This window comes from Haliotis cracherodii, unplaced genomic scaffold (assembly GCF_022045235.1).
Source record: "Haliotis cracherodii isolate W230 unplaced genomic scaffold, xgHalCrac1.p SCAF_17, whole genome shotgun sequence".
NCBI classification, from domain to species: domain Eukaryota; kingdom Metazoa; phylum Mollusca; class Gastropoda; order Lepetellida; family Haliotidae; genus Haliotis; species Haliotis cracherodii.
The window spans coordinates 5406247-5433147 of NW_027266272.1; the positions used below are offsets into that span (position 1 = coordinate 5406247).

The 26901-nt window shown below is 43.1% G+C and overlaps 1 protein-coding gene across 1 annotated transcript in view; it reads right to left on the reverse strand.

Moving 5' to 3' along the window:
* LOC139464851 (DNA-directed RNA polymerase I subunit RPA2-like) overlaps positions 1 to 25358 on the reverse strand; it is a 45710-nt gene extending 20352 nt beyond the window's left edge. Inside the window, exons 1-18 of the mRNA XM_071246403.1 lie at positions 25228 to 25358; positions 23932 to 24009; positions 22385 to 22444; positions 21724 to 21798; positions 21319 to 21438; positions 19069 to 19134; positions 16662 to 16736; positions 15754 to 15852; positions 14551 to 14646; positions 12532 to 12608; positions 11763 to 11918; positions 9662 to 9715; positions 8913 to 9030; positions 7513 to 7597; positions 5640 to 5758; positions 4794 to 4929; positions 3549 to 3622; positions 2227 to 2433 (exon numbers count right to left, since the gene is read on the reverse strand). Of these exons, the coding sequence (XP_071102504.1) occupies positions 2227 to 2433; positions 3549 to 3622; positions 4794 to 4929; positions 5640 to 5758; positions 7513 to 7597; positions 8913 to 9030; positions 9662 to 9715; positions 11763 to 11918; positions 12532 to 12608; positions 14551 to 14646; positions 15754 to 15852; positions 16662 to 16736; positions 19069 to 19134; positions 21319 to 21438; positions 21724 to 21798; positions 22385 to 22444; positions 23932 to 24009; positions 25228 to 25320 (1788 nt within the window). The 5' untranslated portion in view covers positions 25321 to 25358. The remainder of the gene's footprint in view (positions 1 to 2226; positions 2434 to 3548; positions 3623 to 4793; positions 4930 to 5639; positions 5759 to 7512; positions 7598 to 8912; positions 9031 to 9661; positions 9716 to 11762; positions 11919 to 12531; positions 12609 to 14550; positions 14647 to 15753; positions 15853 to 16661; positions 16737 to 19068; positions 19135 to 21318; positions 21439 to 21723; positions 21799 to 22384; positions 22445 to 23931; positions 24010 to 25227) is intronic.
* Between the last annotated feature and the right edge of the window lie 1543 nt (positions 25359 to 26901).

The following is a 26901-nucleotide window of genomic DNA, read 5'->3' on the forward strand; positions in this document are numbered from 1 at the left end:
AGTGAGTGAGAGAGAGTGTAAGAGAAAGTGAGTGAGTGTTTGGGTGAGAGTGAGTGAGTGAGAGAGTGAAAAAGAAAGTGAGTGTTTGGGTGAGAGTGAGTGAGTGAGTGAGAGTGAAAGAGAAAGTGAGTGAGTGTTTGGGTGAGAGTGAGTGAGTGAGAGAGTGAAAAAGAAAGTGAGTGAGTGTTTGGGTGAGAGTGAGTGAGTGAGAGAGTGAAAAAGAAAGTGAGTGAGTGTTTGGGTGAGAGTGAGTGAGTGAAAGAGAGTGAAAGAGAAAGTGAGTGAGTGTTTTGGTGAGAGTGAGTGAGTGAGAGAGAGTGAAAAAGAAAGTGAGTGAGTGTTTGGGTGAGAGTGAGTGAGTGTTTGGGTGAGAGTGAGTGAGTGAGTGAGAGTGAAAGAGAAAGTGAGTGAGTGTTTGGGTGAGAGTGAGTGAGTGAAAGAGAGTGAAAAAGAAAGTGAGTGAGTGTTTGGGTGAGAGTGAGTGAGTGAGTGAGAGTGAAAGAGAAAGTGAGTGAGTGTTTGGGTGAGAGTGAGTGAGTGAGAGCGAGTGGAAGAGAAAGTGAGTGAGTGTTTGGGTGAGAGTGAGTGAGTGAGAGAGTGAAAAAGAAAGTGAGTGAGTGTTTGGGTGAGAGTGAGTGAGTGAGAGAGAGTGAAAGAGAAAGTGAGTGAGTGTTTGGGTGAGAGTGAGTGAGTGAGAGCGAGTGGAAGAGAAAGTGAGTGAGTGTTTGGGTGAGAGTGAGTGAGTGAGAGAGTGAAAAAGAAAGTGAGTGAGTGTTTGGGTGAGAGTGAGTGAGTGAGAGAGAGTGAAAGAGAAAGTGAGTGAGTGTTTGGGTGAGAGTGAGTGAATGACAGAGTGAAAGAGAAAGTGAGTGAGTGTTTGGGTGAGAGTGAGTGAGTGAGAGAGAGTGAAAGAGAAAGTGAGTGAGTGTTTGGGTGAGAGTGAGTGAGTGAGAGCGAGTGAAAGAGAAAGTGAGTGAGTGTTTGGGTGAGAGTGAGTGAGTGAGAGCGAGTGAAAGAGAAAGTGAGTGAGTATTTGGGTGAGAGTGAGTGAGTGAGTGAGAGTGAAAGAGAAAGTGAGTGAGTGTTTGGGTGAGAGTGAGTGAGTGAGAGAGAGTGAAAGAGAAAGTGAGTGAGTGTTTGGGTGAGAGTGAGTGAGTGAGAGCGAGTGGAAGAGAAAGTGAGTGAGTGTTTGGGTGAGAGTGAGTGAGTGAGAGAGTGAAAAAGAAAGTGAGTGAGTGTTTGGGTGAGAGTGAGTGAGTGAGAGAGAGTGAAAGAGAAAGTGAGTGAGTGTTTGGGTGAGAGTGAGTGAGTGAGAGCGAGTGGAAGAGAAAGTGAGTGAGTGTTTGGGTGAGAGTGAGTGAGTGAGAGAGAGTGAAAGAGAAAGTGAGTGAGTATTTGGGTGAGAGTGAGTGAGTGAGAGAGTGAAAAAGAAAGTGAGTGAGTGTTTGGGTGAGAGTGAGTGAGTGAGAGAGAGTGAAAGAGAAAGTGAGTGAGTGTTTGGGTGAGAGTGAGTGAGTGAGAGAGAGTGAAAGAGAAAGTGAGTGAGTGTTTGGGTGAGAGTGAGTGAGTGAGAGAGTGAAAAAGAAAGTGAGTGAGTGTTTGGGTGAGAGTGAGTGAGTGAGAGAGAGTGAAAGAGAAAGTGAGTGAGTGTTTGGGTGAGAGTGAGTGAGTGAGAGCGAGTGAAAGAGAAAGTGAGTGAGTGTTTGGGTGAGAGTGAGTGAGTGAGAGAGAGTGAAAGAGAAAGTGAGTGAGTGTTTGGGTGAGAGTGAGTGAGTGTTTGGGTGAGAGTGAGTGAGTGAGAGAGAGTGAAAGAGAAAGTGAGTGAGTGTTTGGGTGAGAGTGAGTGAGTGAGAGAGAGTGAAAGAGAAAGTGAGTGAGTGTTTGGGTGAGAGTGAGTGAGTGAGAGAGAGTGAAAGAGAAAGTGAGTGAGTGTTTGGGTGAGAGTGAGTAAGAGAGAGTGAAAGAGAAAGTGAGTGTTTGGGAGGGTGAGTGAGTGAGTGAGAAGGAGTGAGCGTATGTCCGTCTTTCTCCCCAATATTGAATGCATTCATGAAGCAACACAATCTATCAAGTCACACATTTCACCAACCGATCTTCATTTCATCCATTACAAGCAATTCTGGTACAGGTGTACTTAACTATCAAGCCCAAGGATTGTGTGGCTAGGGTTGTGTGTGGACCTTCCTACCACAAGGAAACCTCAGCGTTTGTCTCATAGCAACCGACCTTCTCGATGCTCTTGACCTTCATGACCCGTAGTCTATCACAGAAGTTTTGAGCGAGGTTGTCGGTGATGTAGCCAACAGGGATGCCGTCCAGGAAGACAGGGTAGCTCTCCTTCACCTTCCCTGGGGGACTGTCGTCCAGCCGACACAACCCTGCATTCTCCATCACAGTCAGTAGATGTGTTGTGTTGTGCTGCACCGTCACAACCTGCAACAACCTCACAGTTTACAACTACACAGTTTAAACAATCACAAAAACACAGCGTGATCACTATCCCCCGCCAGGGGGCACATTAGGATTCTGTTTGTTCATATAGTAGTGAAGATAAAATACACAAATTGAGTCCTTTAAAGCTTTAAGAGATAGGCACTTGGGCCACTTTATGTCATCAGAACAAATGCTTAAATTTGAAATTAATACACACAAAAGGACCCTTACCTGGAATAAATATCTTATGGCACTAATTCTCGAACTCAGTCTTGATAAGTATCTCTTAGATACGTTAACTTCAGTAGTTTCTAAGAAAACTTGTCCCCACGGCAGACACTACACACTTTGTAAAATAACATGGATTACGACCAAAACTGTGTACGCTCACAATGTAAAAACATGTAGCAGGGGAAGCAACTCTGGAAAAACTTAGCCTTAATCAGTATCTCTTGTAAAATTTCATTCATGTAGCTTCAATAGTTTCTGAGAAAACTTGTCCCTGTTGCACTATGCACTAAGTTGAAAAGCATCGAGCAAGGGCTTGTAAAAATAGTGAGTGAGTGAGGTGGGTTTAACGCCGCTTTTAACAGTATTCCAGTCATATCACGCGCGTCAGCTTAATGTGGGAGGAACGCCCCAAGTGATGCAGGTCTCAGACGTTTACCACTTCGGTGAAAGCCACGAGCTGGTGCTGACAAACCTAGAAACATTATCTGGGCGAACCGGGATTCGAACCCACAATCATAGGTTTCTGGCGTGCCCAAGGGACGCAACTCTGCACAGCGAATTGCGGCGCCTTAGACGACTGGGCCACCAGAGCCCCCCTCTGTAAAAATGATTTAAGACACCAATTTTCGAACTTGGTCTTGACAAGTATCTCTCAGATAAGCATGCTAACTTTCATTCATGTAACTTCAGTTGTTCGTGAGAAAACCTGTCCCCATTTCACGCAGTATGCACTTAGTTTAAAAGCATGGAACAAGGGCCATAACTCTGAAAAAAATAATTTAAGACACCAATTTTCATCTGAGATCGCGACCAGTAAATATATCAGTGTGTAAAATTTCATTCTCTAACTTGAACAGTTTTTGAGAAAATTCCCTTACACCCACCTGACAGCTGTGAGCGAGATGGTTCATCAGTCCGCACGGAGCGCCATCTGGTGTATGGACAGGGCACATGAAACCTGATGGACAGAATTCATGTATTTTGAATTGGATTCAACACATCAATCTGTTCATATGTTCATTTTTATAGCAAACTGCAAATTGTTTGAAGCACAGTTGATGACTTTCCTTCCAATACGATAACATGCATCAACCAAGTCAGCAAGCCTGATCACCTGATCCCATTAGTCGCCTTTTACGACAAGCATAGTCACCTCTTACAGCAAGAATAGGTTGCTGAAGACCGACTCTAACACAGGTCATATAGTAAGGTGCATTCACGCTTGTGTGTGTGTGTATGGCTGTTTGTACTAGTCTGGACTACTGCAGATTTTATAGCCCACTCAGATACCGTGCCACAGTTAAACCTGAATACCCCACTCGGACACACTATACTGACTCAGAGCCGACCAGTCCTTGTTTTAGCCCCTTAATGCCAAGCACCAGGCAGGGTAACAACAAGTACCACCTTTTAACGTCTTTTGGTATGACGCGGCTGGGGATCAAACACCAGACCTTCCACTTTCCAGACAGATGCTCTACCACTAGAACACGGAGGTGGTCTATGTAGAGTAGAGATTAGCACTATTCCAGCATAACTCACGATGGTGGACACCAGAAATAGGCTACACATATTGTAGCAATGTGGAGAATCAAACCTGGTCTTTTTGCATGAAGAGTGAACGCTTCAACCACAAGACCACCAACCCCCCTAATCATATCATATCAGGCTGGTGTACAGTGATGTTTCCAGGAGGGGGCGGACATAACATATTGGGAATGTCCATAGCATATTCGACCTGTGAAGATCCGAATTAGGTCTTCAGCAACCCATGCTTGTCACAAAAGGCGATTAGTCTTATCATAAGAGGCAGCGAACAGGATCGGATGGTCAGGCTCGCTGACTTGGTTGATGCATTTAGCCATATCTCAAATGCTTGGACCGATGCTCATGATAAGAATCACTGGATTGTCTGGACCAGACTCAGTTATTTACAGACCCCCATCATATAGATGGAATATTGCTGAGTGCAGTGTTAAACAACAAACAAACAAACAAACACAAAAACAAAATCATTCTACATTCACAGCTACATGACACAGACCAGGGACAAGTGTGTACTGACAGCTTGGTATGGGGACACTCCCCGAGGCCAGTGTTACCATGGAGTGTATCGAAGATAGACTCACCCCAGGCTTCTGGGCGGAGCTTGCGGACTCCTGTGGACCTCATGGTGGTGAAGAATGCTCCTCGGTGCACACACCGGAAGTGGGACAGGAACCGGCAGAAGTTGAGTCTGTCGGCCACAATGGCGAAGCCAGAATACTGGAATTGGAAATTACAAGGTCATTAGTTTGATGTCTGAGTGAGTAACATCCACACGGTGACAGTGATCACCAAACTTAATGTACGAACCAGGGCTCGTGGTGCACTCCTACAAATAACTCAGTTCTTAAGACATCAACCTCCCAAAACCTGCACAAGCCCCACACCCTGACCTCCATACCTGCACAAGCCCACACCCTGACCCCCGTAACTAGAAGAGCCCCACACCCTGACCCCCGTAACTAGAAGAGCCCCACACCCAGACCCCCGTAATTAGAAGAGCCCCACACCCAGACCCCCATACCTGCACAAGCCCACACCCTGACCCCCGTAACTAGAAGAGCCCCACACCCTGACCCCCGTAACTAGAAGAGCCCCACACCCAGACCCCCATACCTGCACAAGCCCACACCCTGACCCCCGTAACTAGAAGAGCCCCACACCCTGACCCCCGTAACTAGAAGAGCCCCACACCCAGACCCCCGTAACTACAAGAGGCCCACACCCTGACCCCCGTAACTAGAAGAGCCCCACACCCTGACCCTCGTAACTAGAAGAGCCCCACACCCTGACCCCCGTAACTAGAAGAGCCCCACCCCACACCCTGACCCCCGTAACTAGAAGAGCCCCACCCCCTGACCCCCGTAACTAGAAGAGCCCCACAGCCTGAGCCCCGTAACTAGAAGAGCCCCACCCCCTGACCCCCATACCTGCATGAGCCCCAGGCCAGATCGAGATGTCAGGTTGCCAGTGGACAGGAGATACTCCACACTCCTTGTCACTTCACATTTGTCTCCACCACAAAGTGTCAGTGCACGCTGAAATGCAGCTGAAACACATTTTTCACATTAGTGTTTCCCAAGGAAACATCACAATAGTCTACTATGAGAGATTTTGCAATCAAATATTACAGGGGATACATTTAAAGGATTAAATTACAAAAATTCAGACAATTTGTTTTTTAGGTCCTACTCTGTGACCCATACCCCACCTCTAACCTCTGACACATATCCCACCCTAACCTCTGACCCATATCCCACCCTAACCTCTGACCCATATCCCACCCTAACCTCTGACCCATATCCCACCTTACTCCGTGACCCATATCCCACCCTAACCTCTGACCCATATCCCACCCTAACCTCTGACCCATATCCCACCCTAACCTCTGACCCATATCCCACCCTAACCTCTGACCCATATCCAACCTTACTCTGTGACCCATATCCCACCCTAACCTCTGACCCATATCCCACCCTAACCTCTGACCCATATCCCATCTCTACCCTGTGACCCATATCTCGCCCTACTCTGTGACCCATATCCCACCCTAACCTCTGACCCATATCCCACCCTAACCTCTGACCCATATCCAACCTTACTCTGTGACCCATATCCCACCCTAACCTCTGACCCATATCCCACCCTAACCTCTGACCCATATCCAACCTTACTCTGTGACCCATATCCCACCCTAACCTCTGACCCATATCCCACCCTAACCTCTGACCCATATCCCACCCTAACCTCTGACCCATATCCCACCCTAACCTCTGACCCATATCCCACCTTACTCTGTGACCCATATCCCACCCTAACCTCTGACCCATATCCCACCCTAACCTCTGACCCATATCCCACCCTAACCTCTGACCCATATCCCACCCTAACCTCTGACCCATATCCCACCTTACTCCGTGACCCATATCCCACCCTAACCTCTGACCCATATCCCACCCTAACCTCTGACCCATATCCCACCCTAACCTCTGACCCATATCCCACCCTAACCTCTGACCCATATCCAACCTTACTCTGTGACCCATATCCCACCCTAACCTCTGACCCATATCCCACCCTAACCTCTGACCCATATCCAACCTTACTCTGTGACCCATATCCCACCCTAACCTCTGACCCATATCCCACCCTAACCTCTGACCCATATCCCACCCTAACCTCTGACCCATATCCAACCTTAATCTGTGACCCATATCCCACCCTAACCTCTGACCCATATCCAACCTTACTCTGTGACCCATATCCCACCCTAACCTCTGACCCATATCCCACCCTAACCTCTGACCCATATCCAACCTTACTCTGTGACCCATATCCCACCCTTACCTCTGACCCATATCCCACCCTAACCTCTGACCCATATCCAACCTTACTCTGTGACCCATATCACACCCTAACCTCTGACCCATATCCCACCTTACTCCGTGACCCATATCCCACCCTAACCTCTGACCCATATCCAACCTTACTCTGTGACCACCCTAACCTCTGACCCATATCCAATCTTACTCTGTGACCCATGTCCGACCCTAACCTCTGACCCATATCCCACCTTACTCTGTGACCCCTATGCCACCTTACGCTGTGACCCATATCCCACCACTAACCTCTGACCCATATACCACCCTCCTCTGTGACCCATATCCCCTGCCTACACTATGTCCCAAATACCACTCTACACCCTATTCTATGACCCACATCCTGCTCCTCTTCACTGAATCACAACACCCCAACCCTCAATAAGCCACTTCCATCCCCCCCCCTTCAATGTGCCTCACTCACCAGGTGTCAGCTCAAAGACATCGGCTGCTTCGGCAGCCTTCATAATCATCATCTTTACCCTGATGAGGAAGTCATTCATCTTCTCCTGGAACACACATCAATCACATGTCAGCAAGATATCCACCATGTCAGTCACACATGCGCCACACAACCACGTCAGTTACACATCCATCACACATCCATGTCAGTCACACATCCATGTCAGTCAAACATCCATGTCAGTCAAACATCGATCACACATCCATGTCAGTCACACATCCATGTCAGTCAAACATCCACAACATCCATCACACATCCATGTCAGTCAAACATCCACAACATCCATCACACATCCATGTCAGTCAAACATCGATCACACATCCATGTCAGTCACACATCCATGTCAGTCAAACATCCATGTCAGTCACACATCCATGTCAGTCACACATCCATGTCAGTCACACATCCACAACATCCATGTCAGTCACACATCCATGTCAGTCACACATCCACAATATCAGTCACACATCCATGTCAGTCACACATCCACAACATCCATCACACATCCATGTCAGTCACACACCCATGTCAGTCACACATCCATGTCAGTCACACATCCACAATATCAGTCACACATCCATGTCAGTCACACATCCATGTCAGTCACACATCCATGTCAGTCACACATCCACAATATCAGTCACACATCCATGTCAGTCACACATCCATGTCAGTCACACATCCACAATGTCGGTCACACATCCATGTCAGTCACACATCCATGTCAGTCACACAACCATGTCAGTCACACATCCACAATGTCAGTCACACATCCATGTCAGTCACACATCCGTGTCAGTCACACATCCATGTCAGTCACACATCCACAATATCAGTCACACATCCATGTCAGTCACACATCCATGTCAGTCACACATCCAAATGTCGGTCACACATCCATGTCAGTCACACATCCGTGTAAGTCACACATCCATGTCAGTCGCACATCCATGTCAGTCACACATTCACAATGGCAGTCACACATCCATGTCAGTCACAAATCCGTGTCAGTCACACATCCATGTCAGTCACACATCCACAATATCAGTCACACATCCATGTCTGTCACACATCCATGTCAGTCACACATCCACAATATCAGTCACACATCCATGTCAGTCACACATCCATGTCAGTCACACATCCACAATATCAGTCACACATCCATGTCAGTCACACATCCATGTCAGTCAAACATCCACAATGTCAGTCACACACACGTCACATGTCACGCACTGGTCACATAATAGGCCACATCTGTCACATGACACATGTTGTCTGTCAGGAACACATTTTTCATGCCATAGTTCAACTCTCTCTACTGATACCGGCGACGGGGACTGTCGGCCATGTTTCACTACCTTGATGACCATCAGCATGAGGTGGCCGGACAACAGCAGTTCCTGGTTCATGGGGTTGTCAGGAGAGTCGGCAGCACACTCGCCCTTCGCGAACGCGTACAACTTCCTGGTCATGTGACTGCAGTCAGAGACAGACGAGTGTCACAACATGAAAACTACAGTTTGTGTCTATTGGCCCGAACATGTCTCGACATCATTTTCAGTAGATCTAAGTGTTAATGTACAGACTTTTAGGAGCAAATATTACGAGACCGAAAGAAATATTACTAGACTCAGGCTACAGACTATTGGCTTAAGTCCCCATCTGAAACTGTTGACAATGCTACAATCTTGGATTATCCTAAAACTGAACCACTAAATTAAAGCTCTTATAAGGACTTCTGTTGGTCTAAATTCAGAGTATTTAACTTTTTCAAAGACAGGTGTTTTTCAAACCTAGACAACCTTGTCAAATTCTCTAAGGACAGTGAGCATTCTAATATTGAGCTAAGTAAAATTATAAACCACAGTGTAAACTCATCCTTTACGATGGACACAGAGGAAAATTACTCACTGTGTCTTTACAATTTTGTATAAATAGATTTAGGTTTAATATATATAGATTTGATAGAATTTATCTTTCTAAAATATTCCAACCAGATGGATAAAAAGTTCAGCAATAAAGAAAACATCCTGATTGTTGTATATTTGGGTGCTTATTGTGTAGCTGATGGATAAAAACCTGTCCACTGATATCAGGCAATACTCACACGAGGAAGTCAAACTTTGCCCTGTTGGTTTTGAGATGAAGGCAAACAATATGTCTGAAAGAATGAACAGAAACTACATGAACTACATCACATGACAACAGACGACCCCCCCAAAACAGATGATGGAGTCAAAAACTTTTATGATGCTACCAACTAGTGCCTCGCTTACTTAATGACTTCACTAATGTAAGAAACTTGTAATACATTATGGGGTAGTGGGGTGGGAGGTGAGATTGACGGGGCCAGAGGGGGGCAGACAAAATATGATAGACCTAAGACTTGACCGCTTCCAAACCCTTCACTGAATCTCACGTCCTTTTAACTCCTCACTGAATCCTATGTCCTTCTGACTCTTCACTGAATCTTATGTCCTTCTGACTCTTCACTGAATCCTATGTCCTTCTGACTCCTCACTGAATCTTACATCCTTCTGACTCTTCACTGAATCTTATGTCCTTCTGACTCTTCACTGAATCTTATGTCCTTCTGACTCTTCACTGAATCTTATGTCCTTCTAACTCTTCACTGAATCTTACATCCTTCTGACTCTTCACTGAATCTTACATCCTTCTGACTCTTCACTGAATCTTATGTCCTTCTAACTCTTCACTGAATCTTACATCCTTCTGACTCTTCACTGAATCCTATGTCCTGACTCTTCACTGAATCTTACGTCCTTCTGACTCTTCACTGAATCTTATGTCCTTCTAACTCTTCACTGAATCTTACATCCTTCTAACTCTTCACTGAATCTTACATCCTTCTAACTCTTCACTGAATCTTACGTCCTTCTAACGCTTCACTGCATCTTACTTCCTTCTAACTCTTCACTGAATCTTACATCCTTCTAACTCTTCACTGAATCTTATGTCCTTCTAACTCTTCACTGAATCTTACATCCTTCTAACTCTTCACTGAATCTTACGTCCTTCTGACTCTTCACTGAATCTTATGTCCTTCTGACTCTTCACTGAATCTTACGTCCTTCTGACTCTTCACTGAATCTTATGTCCTGACTTTTCACTGAATCTTACGTCCTTCTAACTCTTCACTGAATCCTATGTCCTTCTAACTCTTCACTGAATCCTATGTCCTTCTAACGCTTCACTGAATCTTACATCCTTCTAACTCTTCACTGAATCTTACATCCTTCTAACTCTTCACTGAATCTTACGTCCTTCTAACTCTTCACTGAATCTTACATCCTTCTAACTCTTCACTGAATCTTACATCCTTCTAACTCTTCACTGAATCTTACGTCCTTCTGACTCTTCACTGAATCTTACATCCTTCTGACTCTTCACTGAATCCTACATCCTTCTAACTCTTCACTGAATCCTACATCCTTCTGACTCTTCACTGAATCCTATGTCCTTCTAACTCTTCACTGAATCCTACATCCTTCTGACTCTTCACTGAATCCTATGTCCTTCTAACTCTTCACTGAATCCTACGTCCTTCTAACTCTTCACTGAATCTTACATCCTTCTAACTCTTCACTGAATCTTACATCCTTCTAACTCTTCACTGAATCTTACATCCTTCTAACTCTTCACTGAATCTTACATCCTTCTAACTCTTCACTGAATCTTACATCCTTCTAACTCTTCACTGAATCTTACATCCTTCTGACTCTTCACTGAATCTTACATCCTTCTAACTCTTCACTGAATCCTACGTCCTTCTAACTCTTCACTGAATCTTACATCCTTCTAACTCTTCACTGAATCTTACATCCTTCTAACTCTTCACTGAATCTTAAATACTAACTCTTTACTGAGTCATATGTCTTACTAACTTCACAGTCATAGGTCTTACTAACTCTTCACTGAGTTGTACGTCTTACTAATTCTTTACTATGTCATAAATTTTACTACAACTCTTCACTGAGTCGTACGTCTTACTAATGCTTTACTACGTCATATGTTTGATTATAACTCTTCATCTTACATCTTAAAAATTCTTCTCTTCACTAAGTCGCACATCATACAAACCTCACAGAATCATACGTCTTTCGAACTCTTTACCCAGCTTTACGTCTTACGAACTCTTTACCCAGCTTTACGACTTACTAACTCCTCTCCCTGAGTTGTGTACTAACTTGTTGAAGAGTTCTCCGGCCTGTCTGTCGGAGTACCATGGAGGGCAGTATCTGTTGGCCAGCTTGGTGCGGAAGTGTTGGCCGATGTACTTGAGGATGTCCGACCTGGTGTACAGTTGGTCTGACAGCGTCTCCTGCAGCATGTTCACTATACACCTGGAAGCAGTCACGCCACAGATAAACATGCTGTGTATCCAGTGTAGAGCTAGGTCCCCTGCAGATTTAACCACGTCAAATTGAATTTGAAACCTAACATGCAGGCTAAATTTTGCATTAGAAACCTAAAGTGCAGCGTGAGGTTTCAAATGTAAAATTTAGTCTGGAATAATCTAGAGGTAACCTATAACTACATTGAAAACACAGTAATTTTTTCACTGTTTTACCAGTACAAAATGTGACGTGAACTCTTTGGCGTTAGCAAAGATATCAAACTACAAATTTACCTTGAAGAAACTGGATTTCCTATGATACATTCACTAAAAGAGGTAAGATAGCTAACCCTAACTAAAAACAGTCTTGGCATGTTAAACTTTCGGGAATCAGAGATAATTATTTTTACTGCTGGACAAGGAGTGAGTATGGTTTTATGCCGCTTTTAGCAATATTCCAGCAATATCAAGGCAGGGGACACCAGAAATGGGGTTCACACATTGTACCATGTCAGGAATCAAACCCGGGTCTTTGGCGTGGCGAGCAAACGCTGTAACAGCTAGGCTACCCGCCTGAACAAGGAGAAACAGATGCAGAACATATTTTTGACAGAGTTTACCCTTTATAGAATGAATCCTCCTCCTTCCCTTTAGTGAGCTCGTCGAAGATAAACTTGTCAGAACAGTCTATCAGGCCCTGGAACAAACACCTCCAGACTATACATTTTACAATGAGAGCAAGAATGAGGAAAAAATATCTAAAGAGTGAGTGAGTCAGTCAGTTGGGTTTAAAGCCACAATTGTGTCTGACATCATATTTGTTCACGATGATATTTTTCATATTCAACTTGGTCATATCTTGATTTGTGCTAGACACATACAACTCACTGTATCACCAGTATTATTACCAATACTGTTTCCAGACAACAATTCTGCATCATAGCATTATTGACAATAATGTTTTCCTACAACAACTCTGCATCACCAGCATTATTAACAATACTGTTTCCAAACAACAACTCTGCATCACCAGCATTATTAACAATACTGTTTCAAAACAACAACTCTGCATCACCAGCATTATTAACAATACTCTTTCCCTACAACTCTGCATCACCAGCATTATTAACAATACTGTTTCTCTACAACAACTCTACATCACCAGCATTATTAACAATACTCTTTCCCTACAACAACTCTGCATCACCAGCATTATTAACAATAATGTTTCCCTACAACAACTCTGCATCACCAGCATTATTAACAATACTGTTTCCCTTCAACAACTCTGCATCACCAGCATTATTAACAATACTGTTTCCCTACAACAACTCTGCATCACCAGCATTATTAACAATACTCTTTCCCTACAACAACTCTACATCACCAGCATTATTAACAATACTGTTTCCCTTCAACAACTCTACATCACCAGCATTATTAACAATACTGTTTCCCTTCAACAACTCTGCATCACCAGCATTATTAACAATACTGTTTCCAAACAACAACTCTGCATCACCAGCATTATCAACTATACTGTTTCCCTACAACAACTCTGCATCACCAGCATTATTAACAATACTGTTTCCCTACAACAACTCTGCATCACCAGCATTATTAACAATACTGTATCCCTACAACAACTCTGCATCACCAGCACTATTAACAATACTGTTTCCCTTCAACAACTCTACATCACCAGCATTATTAACAATACTGTTTCCAAACAACAACTCTGCATCACCAGCATTCTTAACAATACTGTTTCCCTACAACAACTCTGCATCACCAGCATTATCAACAATACTGTTTCCCTACAACAACTCTGCATCACCAGCATTATTAACAATACTGTTTCCAAACAACAACTCTGCATCACCAGCATTATTAACAATACTGTTTCCCTACAACAACTCTGCATCACCAGCATTATTAACAATACTGTTTCCCTACAACAACTCTGCATCACCAGCACTATTAACAATACTGTTTCCCTACAACAACTCTAGCATCACCAGCATTATTAACAATACTGTTTCCCTACAACAACTCTGCATCACCAGCATTATTAACAATATTGTTTCCCTACAACAACTCTGCATCACCAGCATTATTAACAATACTGCTTCCTTACAACAACTCTGCATCACCAGCATTATTAACAATATTGTTTCCCTACAACAACTCTGCATCACCAGCACTATTAACAAACTGTTTCCCTACAACAACTCTAGCATCACCAGCATTATTAACAATACTGTTTCCCTACAACAACTCTGCATCACCAGCATTATTAACAATATTGTTTCCCTACAACAACTCTGCATCACCAGCATTATTAACAATACTGCTTCCTTACAACAACTCTGCATCACCAGCATTATTAACAATATTGTTTCCCTACAACAACTCTGCATCACCAGCATTATTAACAACACTGTTTCCCTACAACAACTCTACATCACCAGCATTATTAACAATACTGTTTCCCTACAACAACTCTGCATCACCAGCATTATTAACAATACTCTTTCCCTACAACAACTCTACATCACCAGCATTATTAACAATACTGTTTCCCTTCAACAACTCTACATCACCAGCATTATTAACAATACTGTTTCCCTACAACAAACCTTGAGGATGATCATGAGTGGTATGAAGAACATCTCCCGGTCGTAGATGAAGCAGGTCATCATGGCGCCTGTCGTCAGGTAGTGAAGATACATGTTCTGAGAAGAGGCGTACAAGGAAGGAATGTTAAAACAACAGTCAAACATGGTCAAACAGACAAGCATCAATATGTACCATATATCACACCTTAAAAACTACCAGTTATAGACCACTCACCATTGATGGGGCTACTGAGATATAGTGAGTGAGTGAGTGAGTGAGTATGGTTTTATACCACATTTATCAATATTTCAGCAATATCACGGCGGGGGACACCAGAAATGGGCTTCACACATTGTACCCATGTCAGGACTTGCGGGTGAACGCTTTAACCACAAGGCTACCCAACCGCCCCTTACCGAGATATGTCATACTGTTATGAAACTAGAAGAGATAAGTGTATCAAATTGTAAATTTATGATAAATTTACTTAAAAGGAAGCTGCACTTGAAGTTCCATAGCAATATTGAATACTATTTGTTTGCCAACATCTCTAAGCAATCAGTCACATTTAATACCAGCCTACAAATATCCATATCCAAAGTTGACTATTTCATGCCTCAAATTTAAACAAAAAAAGTATACCGTATTCGAAGCAATCAGCGCACTGCTCTAATCAGCTTCCACGGCAATATTTCTTAATATATTGGCTAGTGAACAATCCCAATAAACACCCCTTCTGATTGATCAATGTACAAAAGACTTATTTATTCGCGTATAATACGCACTCGTGTGTTATTCGCATTCTTAACTTTGGGCAATGAAATTCTGGAAAAATATATATGTCGTATATAAACATTTCAGGCTGTCAGCATAAACCACGAAACTTATCTTTCAACTCTGTTTTTTTTCACCAAAATACTATTCTAATGACAGCCCCCCTATTTCTAATTTTGAGAGCGCTCTGGGCGCTTATTACGTTGAATACGGTACTGATTAAGTTTTTTGTGTGCATAATTGAACTGAATCAAATCAAGACATGTGTTATATTTGTATTTATGTTTGATATTCTCAGCTGCAGTCAGCAATATTCACAAAGCCATACACACAAAACATAAATGTATAATTTAGAGTTTTAGGGAAAACTTTGAAGTTTCGTGTAATGGCCACTTGCACATTGCTTGCATGTTAGTACCAGGAGGGTGTCGCAGCGGGAAGGTGCTTACCTGCCCCTCATGATCCTCCTTCGCACACCGACAGGTGGCGCCATACTCTGTGTACTGCTTCCCTCGCATCCGCCACCGCTCTCGCTTGAAGCACAGAGGCTGTTCCAGGACAAAAACACTCAATCATTCGCCACATGTTCATGATTATATTTCGTCTGGTGTTTCATGCTGCACTCGGCAATGTTCCAGCCATATGATGGCAGCCTGTAACAAATCGATTGTGGACCAGACAATCCAGTGACAGATATTAATGAACAACGATCCAAGCCATCACGGTCAACACACGGTCAACACACGGTCAACACACGGTCAACCAAGTTACCAAGCCTGACCAATCGATCCAAGTCGCCCTTTATGGCATGGGGACCTACTTCCCTACAGGTAAGAATAGTATGTAACTAACATATACATTTATATCACTCAAGAGAACAATTTCACAAACCTATCAGCACTAAGTGCTTCAATGGTTCTTGTTAGAGATTATTAATCATGTCTTCACCGTATAATTTACAATATACTTACATGTCTTATGTTTCATCGCACGCCACCCCTACTTTATTAACTTCCAGTGACATCTTCCCATTGTTCTATACATACAGGGTTTCCTGCTATCAGCAAGTACTTGGTCTCAAGTTGATATGTAACACCTTGGACCTATGGGCTCTTAGTGTCACTTTTTTATCTGTCTGCTCAGTCTTACTACTCCCACAAAGACCTCATTCTCACTCTCAGTCGTGAACCTTTACACAAATACTTTTCTATCTGGGCCTTTGTCTTTTCACATAATAAATTATCATTGTGAGTATTATTCATTATACAAACAAGGAATCAACTCCATTTCATCTATTTGATAATAGAGCTAGTCAATAAGTTTAAATTTAGCTACATGTAAAGAAATAAACACCTACCACATTTCTCCTGTTCAAAATTAACATTCGAATGACTTTTTCATTTCCATTGATCACAAAGTAGCCTCCGATTTCCTACAAGAGAAGAAGATGGAGACACCAGGTAAAGACATATCGGTAATTGCATCAACATCATCAACAACATCACACACAAAGGATGATGACAAATGAACTGATACGTGGTGAGGTGAAATGGGGTTTCAGTTCACTGTTGCATTCAAGATTATTATGCACATGTGTGTATACGGTGGTGTGTTGCTGTTTGTACTAGTCCGAACTTAAGTCAGTTTCATAGTGCTAGTTTTATAGATACCATGCCACAGTTTAACATGAATACCCCACTCAGACACAGGTGAGGTGAGATGAAATGGGGTTTAACGTCGCGTCCAAGATTATTGCACTTATATAGCGATGTGCATGCACGTGTATGTGTGTGCGTGGCTGCTTGTACTAGTCCGGACTGATTCTGATTTATAGTGCTAGCACACTGAGATGCCATGCCGCAGTTTAACATGAATACCCCACTCAGACACAGTATACTGACTCCGAGCCGACCAGTCCTTGTTTTAGCCCCTTAATGCAGAGGGCCAGACAGGGTAACAGCAAGTACCATCTTTTAACGTCGTTTGGTATGACGCGGCTTGGGATCGAACCCTGGACCTTCCGCTCTCCTCGCGGACGCTCTACCATCAGACCACAGAGGCGGTCCACTCAGACACAAAGCTGAGCAGTCCTTGTTTTAGTCCCTTAATGCTGAATGCCAGAGAGGGAAACAACAAGTACCATCTTTTATTAATCTCTTTTGGTATGATGCGGTAGGGGATAGAATCGCCAAACTTCAGTTCTATACACTAGATCACAGGGATGATCGAACAGATATATGTCCAGCGACGACATGTCCAGCACTGAACTCATTGGCTGATATACTGTCATCTTCATGAGGTAATGGCATTAACTGACTATATAAAAAAAGTCCAGTTTCCATCTTTACTGAACTAGGCTGGAATTTCTGGACTCGATCGTAGCGCCATCAGTGGCTCTTATGAGTCCCTTCTAGGTCCCTCCTATTGACCACTCAGATTCATTCACTCATATCACTCGCATTGAGTCAAACATCATAGCGGTGCAATTAAAATGGGTTTCACATCACGAAGTGCCTCAAACCATGTGAGCACCTTGATTAACATGTAAATATTTCAAAAATATCTGTTGACGCTAAATGGGCGACACACAGGCTTTCCGAATCCTGCAATCGACCAAAATCTGCATGGAAGTTGACGAACCTGATGTTATGTGATTTTGATTGGACAATGCATTGACTTGTTAGTGCAGGCAAACTATAACTTCATAATTCCAGCCAAGTTCGGCAAGGATGGAAGCTGGACTTTTATAGTCAGTTAACACCCTCCGGAAGATGATACTCTGTTTGGTACCAGGCCACACAATTTAATCCGATGGGCAGGTAAAAATCACCCGAAGCACAGGATCAACAACATAAATGTAGACAACAAGAAACAATCAGTGTCTGTGAGAGATTGTTAGATGTGCTGATAAGCTGATCACTTGCAGCCAATGAGAAGCTATCTGTCACCAGCATACATCCCACGACACAATGTTCCTGTCCAGGCAAGTGTCGTGTTCACATGGTAAAGAGTGAGTGAGTGAGTGTGTATGGTTTTACGCCGCTTTTAGCAATATTCCAGCAATATCACGGCGGGGGACACCAGAAATGGGCTTCACACATTGTACCCATGTCGGGAATCGAACCCGGGTCTTCGGCGTGACGAGCGAACGCTTTAACCACTTTTACCCGACCGCCCCAACATGGTAAAGAAACTTGCTTTCCTCAATGTATATAAATATCAATCCATCTGGAATTGAATCAATTAATTAATAACAACTCCATTGAGATCAAAATGAAGAATTAATTTAAGACGTGTTTCTACTTCGATGACTGTGAGTCGAGCATTCACACTCTGGACGAGTAATAAATTGATAAACAACAGAGTGCAACTAGTGTATTACCGTATTCAACGTAATATGCTCAGGGCGCTCTCAAAATTAGAAATAGGGGACTCTTATTAGTAAATAATTTTTGTTAGAAAAAAAAACAGTGTTGAAAGATAATAAATTTTGTGGTTTATGACGACAGCCTCAAATGATACAAAGAAAAGTCTGTGCGTATTATAAACGACAGATATATTTTCCAGAATATAATTGCCTATAATTAAGGATGCATATGACACACGAGTGCGTAATATACACAAATAAATAAATCTTCTGTACACTGATCATTCGGAAGGGGTGCTTATTGAGCTTATTGACAACATAATAGCAAATATCGCCGTGGGCGCTTATTATGTTGTATACGGTAAGTCTGAGAGCATGACATCTTCTACACACAAACCTCCTCATCTTCCTTCCGCTGGATCAGCTGTGCTGGGGTCAGTTTGGCCAAATTACACAGATCAGACTGAAACACGGAAAACATGTCAGGTATAACACACAACAAAAGCAGTCTGCGCTAGAAATTTCTGAATCTACTGGTTCAAATTGTCTCTTGGCATCACTTTAGGTAGACTGTAACTTGCTTACATACTCAGCACTGTTATCGAAGGGTCACCTAGGTATGTAGGGTGTCAGACATGAACATATGCCAACATGCACATGCAATACACGACAAGTAATAGTCGATGTGGGCATAAAATGTTTCTTTTAGATGCAACTGAACTGCAGTCTTGGAAGTTGAATATGCAACGTTTCATAGAATACTTTTATTGCTTATATCCGTGTGACGACTCCATGATGACTGAATATGTATATGAACTATGACTAGCTGGGTGTACTACGACAAGGCCAAACAAGATTTTCCTGGACACAGGCTTCACAGACTGTTAAAGACATCATGTTTGTCTCTTCAGGCATGCTAGGCATTATATTCTATTTGATTACCATCGATCCTGAGAAAAATAATTCTCTTTTAATCAGCCTCTAGCCATTTTGCATATTCACCAAGGTTTAAACAAGTTGTCTACAGATCCTTCTGTTTCCAACGTCCAACTTTCACAATGATGGGCAGGTGCCCCAGTGACTGTTCCCTTACCTTCAACATGATGGGCAGGTGCCCCAGTGACTGTTCCGTGACTTTCACCATGATGGGCAGGTGCCCCAGTGACTGTCCCCTGACTTTCACCATGATGGGCAGGTGCCCCAGTGACTGTTCCCTGACTTTCACCATGATGGGCAGGTGCCCCAGTGACTGTTCCCTGACTTTCACCATGACGGGCAGGTGCCCCAGTGACTGTCCCCTGACTTTCACCATGATGGGCAGGTGCCCCAGTGACTGTTCCCTGACTTTCACCATGATGGGCAGGTGCCCCAGTGACTGTTCCCTGACTTTCACAATGATGGACAGGTGCCCCAGTGACTGTTCCCTGACTTTCACCATGATGGGCAGGTGCCCAAGTGACTGTTCCCTGACTTTTACCATGATGGGCAGGTGCCCCAGTGACTGTTCCCTGACTTTCACCATGATGGGCAGGTGCCCCAGTGACTGTTCCCTGACTTTCACCATGATGGGCAGGTGCCCCAGTGACTGTTCCCTCACCTTCACCATGACGGGCAGGTGCCCCAGTGACTGTTCCCTGACTTTCACCATGATGGGCAGGTGCCCCAGTGACTGTTCCCTGACTTTCACCATGATGGGCAGGTGCCACAGTGACCGTTCCCTTACCTTCAACAAGATGGGCAGGTACCCAAGTGACTGTCCCCTGACTTTCACCATGATGGGCAGGTGCCCCAGTGACTGTTCCCTCACCTTCAACAAGATGGGCAGGTACCCCAGTGACTGTTCCCTGACTTTCACCATGATGGGCAGGTGCCCCAGTGACTGTTCCCTTACCTTCACCATGATGGGCAGGTGCCCCAGTGACTGTTCCCTGACTTTCACCATGATGGGCAGGTGCCCCAGTGACTGTTCTCTTACCTTCAACAAGATGGGCAGGTACCCAAGTGACTGTCCCCTGACTTTCACCATGATGGGCAGGTGCCCCAGTGACTGTTCCCTCACCTTCAACAAGATGGGCAGGTACCCCAGTGACTGTTCCCTGACTTTCACCATGATGGGCAGGTGCCCCAGTGACTGTTCTCTTACCTTCAACAAGATGGGCGGGTGCCCCAGTGACTGTTCCCTTACCTTCACCATGATGGGCAGGTGCCCCAGTGACTGTTCCCTGACTTTCACCATGATGGGCAGGTGCCCCAGTGACTGTTCCCTTACCTTCACCATGATGGGCAGGTGCCCCAGTGACTGTTCCCTGACTTTCACCATGATGGGCAGGTGCCCCAGTGACCGTTCCCTTACCTTCACCATGATGGGCAGGTGCCCCAGTGACCGTTCCCTTACCTTCACCATGATGGGCAGGTGCCCCAGTGACTGTTCCCTTACCTTCAACATGATGGGCAGGTGCCCCAGTGACTGTTCCCTTACCTTCACCCTGATGGGCAGGTGCCCCAGTGACCGTTCCCTTACCTTCACCATGATGGGCAGGTGCCCCAGTGACTGTTCCCTTACCTTCACCCTGATGGGCAGGTGCCCCAGTGACTGTTCCCTGACTTTCACCATGATGGGCAGGTGCCCCAGTGACTGTTCCCTTACCTTCACCATGATGGGCAATTGTCCAAGTGACTGTTCCCTCTCCTCTATCAGATGCTTCCCAACATGGCAGGATACCTGGATGTCCAGTGACCCCTTGTAGCTCGTCCGCCGTTGTCGACACTACACACCAAACAACACACATTGATGCACTGTTCACACAAAATACACACAATGGCTGACATGTCTTAAATGAGACCTGAAACCAGTTCCACAAAGCGATCTTAGTGCTAAGTTGGTCGTAACTCCCACAATTATCATAGGCTTACGTTCATAACTGACAGCTGCAATTTAACTTAAGTATGTTTAATACCACAGTAATAGAAAGGAATAAAAAAGGAATACAATCAGCTGTCAAGCTTTTGCTGACAATGTAGTTCTGACTCCATGTTGGACTGGACGCGTTACCTCGGTGGGGAACACTTGGAGAGTGCTGGCGTGCTTGTTGCTCTCCGACACACATGGCAGACCCAAGGATGGACTCTGAAATCACAACAAACAATGTAGTCTGAAGACACATTTGAATTGCACACGATGAAAACATATGTTGGGAGGAAAGTTCACTGATATGTAGGCCCCTGACTCAAATTGGATTCAAAATTCAGGGTCGGACATCATGAACAAAATCTCATCCACAGCTCATTTCACACTAGTGCTTTATGAAATGTAACATGCAGTCATTTCAGGCTAGTGCTTTATGAAATGTAACACACAGTCATTTCAGACTAGTGCTTTATTAAATGTAACACGTAGTCATTTCAGGCTGGTGCTTTATTAAATGTAACATGCAGTCACTTCAGATTTCATTTGGTCTCAGGACTTGTTGTTTAACGCCTCACTCAGCCATATTCCAACAAATTGATGACAGTCTGCAACAAATCGAATCTCGACAAAACAATCAGAGATTGATATCATGAGCATTGATCTACACCATTGGGATATGTTGACATGTGTACCAATTCAGCGAGTCTGAGCCTCCCATTAGACACCTCTTACAGGTTGTGGGGAACCCATGTTCTCACCTGGAGTAACCACCAGTCCTAGGCACATGGAAGAGAAGCATACTTACTGAGAGCCTCAGTGTTACTTGGTCATTGTTGGGGAGTTGAAACTGTAAAGGAGCAATGTCCTGAAACAAAATATTCCAACTGAACTGACATCCCAAAATTATAATCGCAAATGATCTCATCTTCCTGAGGAGAGGTAGTTATCTGACTATAAAAGTCCAGTTTCAACCCTTGCCGAACTTGGCTCCAATCAAAATCCTGTTATAAAATCGACATCCGGTTCATAAATAAAATGGCAACTTCCATGCCGAAGTCGTTTGATGGCAGGATTTGCAAAGCATGTGTACCATCAACTGGGCGTAGTTCCTTCCCAATATTTTCCCAATCTTTTCAAGTTTTACTGAAGGGCAAAACCTGTTTTATTACAACATGTACAAGTAAGATCTTAAATATTTATGAGATCGTCCTGACTCGGCACCACCATTTTGTGTCAAGCAATGCAAGCGCTATGAGAAATGGAATCTGACTGGTGGAACATAGAAGGGACGTAACTCGTAAAAGCCACTGGTGGTGCTAAGATAGAGCTCAGAAATTCCAGTCTAGTTCGGAAAGGGTGGAAAGTGGACTTTTAAAATGATCTCAGCCAAAACACTTATATAAATGTGACATCTTCAACACAAATACAGCAATGTTTTCTTGAGCTGTTCGGTTTAACATCAATAAGAGATTCTCTGGGACACTGATGATAAGTAGTCTTCAGTTTCAAAACAAGGAATCTTCAATATTGGCACACTCGGTAATAGTATGTTAACAAGCACACAATTAGCTGTCTGAAAATGGCAAATTTTGATATCATATTTTGCCCTTGTGTTTATCTTGTATATGGGATTATCGAGAGGCATACCTACACCTGCTCGGAGGCCGATATTCAGGCCTAAGTCTGCAGCTAATCAGAGCAAAAGCTTATCTTTTGGTTATTTGGGTATTTTACCCATGAGTTTGATTTTTAGTGGGTATCCACAATTTTTGTGCATATAAATGTTTTGTTACCCTCATATTTCGTAACAATCCCTGCAAATATTTAAACCAAAAAAACAGTAGTACATAGCGGCATACATGTTTTACCGAATGTAACTGATACGCAATAACTTTATCCAACAGTTGTAATATACACATTAGATTTATTTCATAAGCATTTTTTTACAGCTTTTGCTGCATATTTGATAGGAGGGGGATGTCATTTATCTGCATATTTCAGCTTATATGCAGCTTATCTACAGCTCTGACAAAAGTCATGAAATATTCATAAATCAGAATAAAAAATTTTCAAGTCATCATGGTCATGTTAATACACATACATAACTCATTTTATGGCTTTGTAGAGTTAACCTGTATTTCACTGACAAGAGGACCAATAAACCTGATAAAAAAAAAGTGTTTTAATGCCAGTCATGCATGTTGCAATACATTAAAAAACAATCCCTAAAATAAAATGTCAAAATACCCCTAAATTTAAGAAAATAAGAACTTAACCTTAATTTAACAAAATAACCAACAACAATTGTCCACCATTTGCCATACCCCGCCCCCCCCCATGCCCATTACTTACATCGACTGCTGTTTGTAGGCCTTCATGGATCAGATAGTTAAATGACTCAATGTGAGGTTTCAACAGATCCTGAAGGGGCTGAAAGGTAGAGAGGCACATATGTACATGAGGAGCTTGATAACTGACGTTATCAGGTTGGGATTACCGCAGCTTCGGGAAACATCAAAGAAATATAGCAATATATGTGTGTGTGTATACTTTTACTAAATTCAAAACCCGTGAAGATAATCAGCAACCCATGCTAGCTGTAAAAGGCTAACCTGAATGGGTGGTCAGGCTTGCTGACATGGTTGATGCATGTCATCGTATCCCAATTGCGTGGATCGATGCTCACATTTTCAGTCACTGGATTGTCTGGTCCAGACTCAATTGTTTACAGACCGCTGTCATATACCTGGAATATTGCTGAGTGCGTCGTTAAACAACAAACAAAGTAACAAACAAAAAAGGTAGGGAGGAAATTCTCTCCACTCACAATACATCACAACAACACAACAGTATATCCAGTGTACTCGGTAACTTTCAGTGTGTTGAGGCACATGGAGCAGTCTCTCAATCTAGCTTCTCTCTCATGCCTCTCACACACACTGTATCTCTTTCCTTCTCTTGCTTTCTCCCTCTTATCGGTAGATCAATCTGTACCTCTGGACCAATGTAAGGCCTGAACTTGTCCTGAGTGTCTTAAGCTAACTTCAGATGACAAGTGATTTACTTTACCATGTTTACATCACTATATACTTTACTTCACTAAACTCATATCACCCGGTCACATCAATTTAGCGGGGTAAAATATTATCTGATCTGCGTTTACCTATGAGATGATCATTTGACATAAGGGCTGGTGAGGTAGCCTTGTGGTTAAAGTGTTTGTTCGCCACGCCGAACACCTGGTGGTTTGATTCCTGACATAGGTACAATGTGTGAAGGCCATTTTAGGTGTCCCTGCCGTGATATTGCTAAAGTGGCGTAAAACCATACTCACTCACTCCACCAAGTCACTCACTCACTCATATGACATAAACAGACCCTCCCCCAACAACAAACAACCAAAGTGAAAAGTGTCTCAACATAATCATCATCGCTCAGAACAAGTCCACAGTATACTAATTATGAAAGTAGTTTGTTCAATCAAAGACCAGATACCCAAGAAATCGGTGTATGGTCTATGTTTCAATCTAGTATTCTCCGATCTTCACGCCATCGTAGTGCGCGAAAACTAAGGGTCCAAATGCGAACATGCATATGTAACAAATGGCGACAGAGACACATCATCAAGCGTCTTCATAAATGGTTCACCTTGTGTTGTTGAGCCTTCGGATTTCCAAAATCTGGCACAGTCAGGTGTTTGAAGTTTAATTCCTCAACGAGCGGTCCTGTATCACTTGCCATTTTGCCATGTGCTTATACCGTTTGACAACTTCCGCTGTAGAGCTCCGCACCTTGTGAATAGGAATCTAATTGTACCACCTAAAGAGGATACCGCTATGCGTAGAGTTTTCAATGTTCAGTTATCCCAACAGCGACACAAGTGAAGAGGGTTGTACAGAGCTTTATATGCATGGCCCTATTTCATGGGCGATATGACAAGTCGCAGGATTTCTTTTCGTATAGTGTCGCTGACTACACATAATTGTATCCCACTTTTTTCTGAATGTTGATGTAGTCATTTTTTCAACTCTGTATTCGAATAGTCGATGCCATCAGAAAAAAACTACTCAACAGCAATCTCACGATACAATCATTAATACACAAGAAAATAGGGAAAATTAATTTTTTAGTCTAAGCATGGAAACTTAATATCTATATTTAGGGTCCATGATCTAAGCAATAAACAGCAAGAAAGATTTTACTTTCTGCGAAATCATAAGTACTGAACAGGTTAATAAGCTTCTGCAAGCAGCACACGCGACACTTATATAACGATCGCAGCGACCACCATCACGTGTAAGGAAAAAGATTCGATCATAACTGGTTTGAACTGACTGTAGAAAATCGCAACAGAAGTTTTTTCATGAAGCAACATTTCTGTGTGAAAATGAAATACAGCGGTACATGAAATGCCTTAATGTTTTTTAGAAACATGGAGATTTGCAAAACTAATCTCTTTAAAATAATTTAAAATGCAACTACCCTCATAGATTTATGATGCTTTGTGATAATGGAAGACAACCCTTGCAACATAAAAGTATCAAAACGTAAAATATAGTTAATACTTACTTATAATAACAATTTCGAAGCCCGAAAACTTTCAAATCTCTCATATAACTATCTAATATTTCATTCTCAGAAAATGGTGCTAATTATCATTGGTTAGAATTAATGTATAAATTCAGGTTTTCAGTGACGTCGCAATACCGGATGTATTCATATAGACAGAAAATAACTAAACGTAAAATAGTAATTATAAGGGCTATAAGTGTAAAGATCGATGTATTGTATACGTGTATAGGTAACAAAATTGGGAATAAATGCCCTAAAGGATTTTGTGTAAACTGCATTTATTCAGTGGTTAATATATTCAGTGTTTATATGTTTTGGCGGAATACATCCGTGTAAACGTTGTTGTACTGGTGTGTGTGTGTGTGTGTGTGTGTGTGTGTGTGTGTGTTTCTAATTATCTCATGGTGGCACCAAACGCTTGAGACCCGTGAAGATCCGGGATGTAAATAGGTCTTCAGGTCAACCATTTCTTGCCGTAGAAGGCGACTATGCTTGTCGTAAGAGGCGACTAACGGGATCGGGTGGTCAGGCTGGCTGATAAGGGAGGTAACTCTCATAGAGCAGTGTGGTTCTTGGTTAAACATAACAAACGCACACGAAACCATGTGGGTGTAAATGTTAACAATATCTGCGTGTCTCCACAGATCTACTTCATTATAAAATAATATAACCACAATGTAGCTTTTACTTTGAAAAGTGTAATTATGAAGAAGAAAAATAACTATACCACTCAAGATATATCAACAGTAT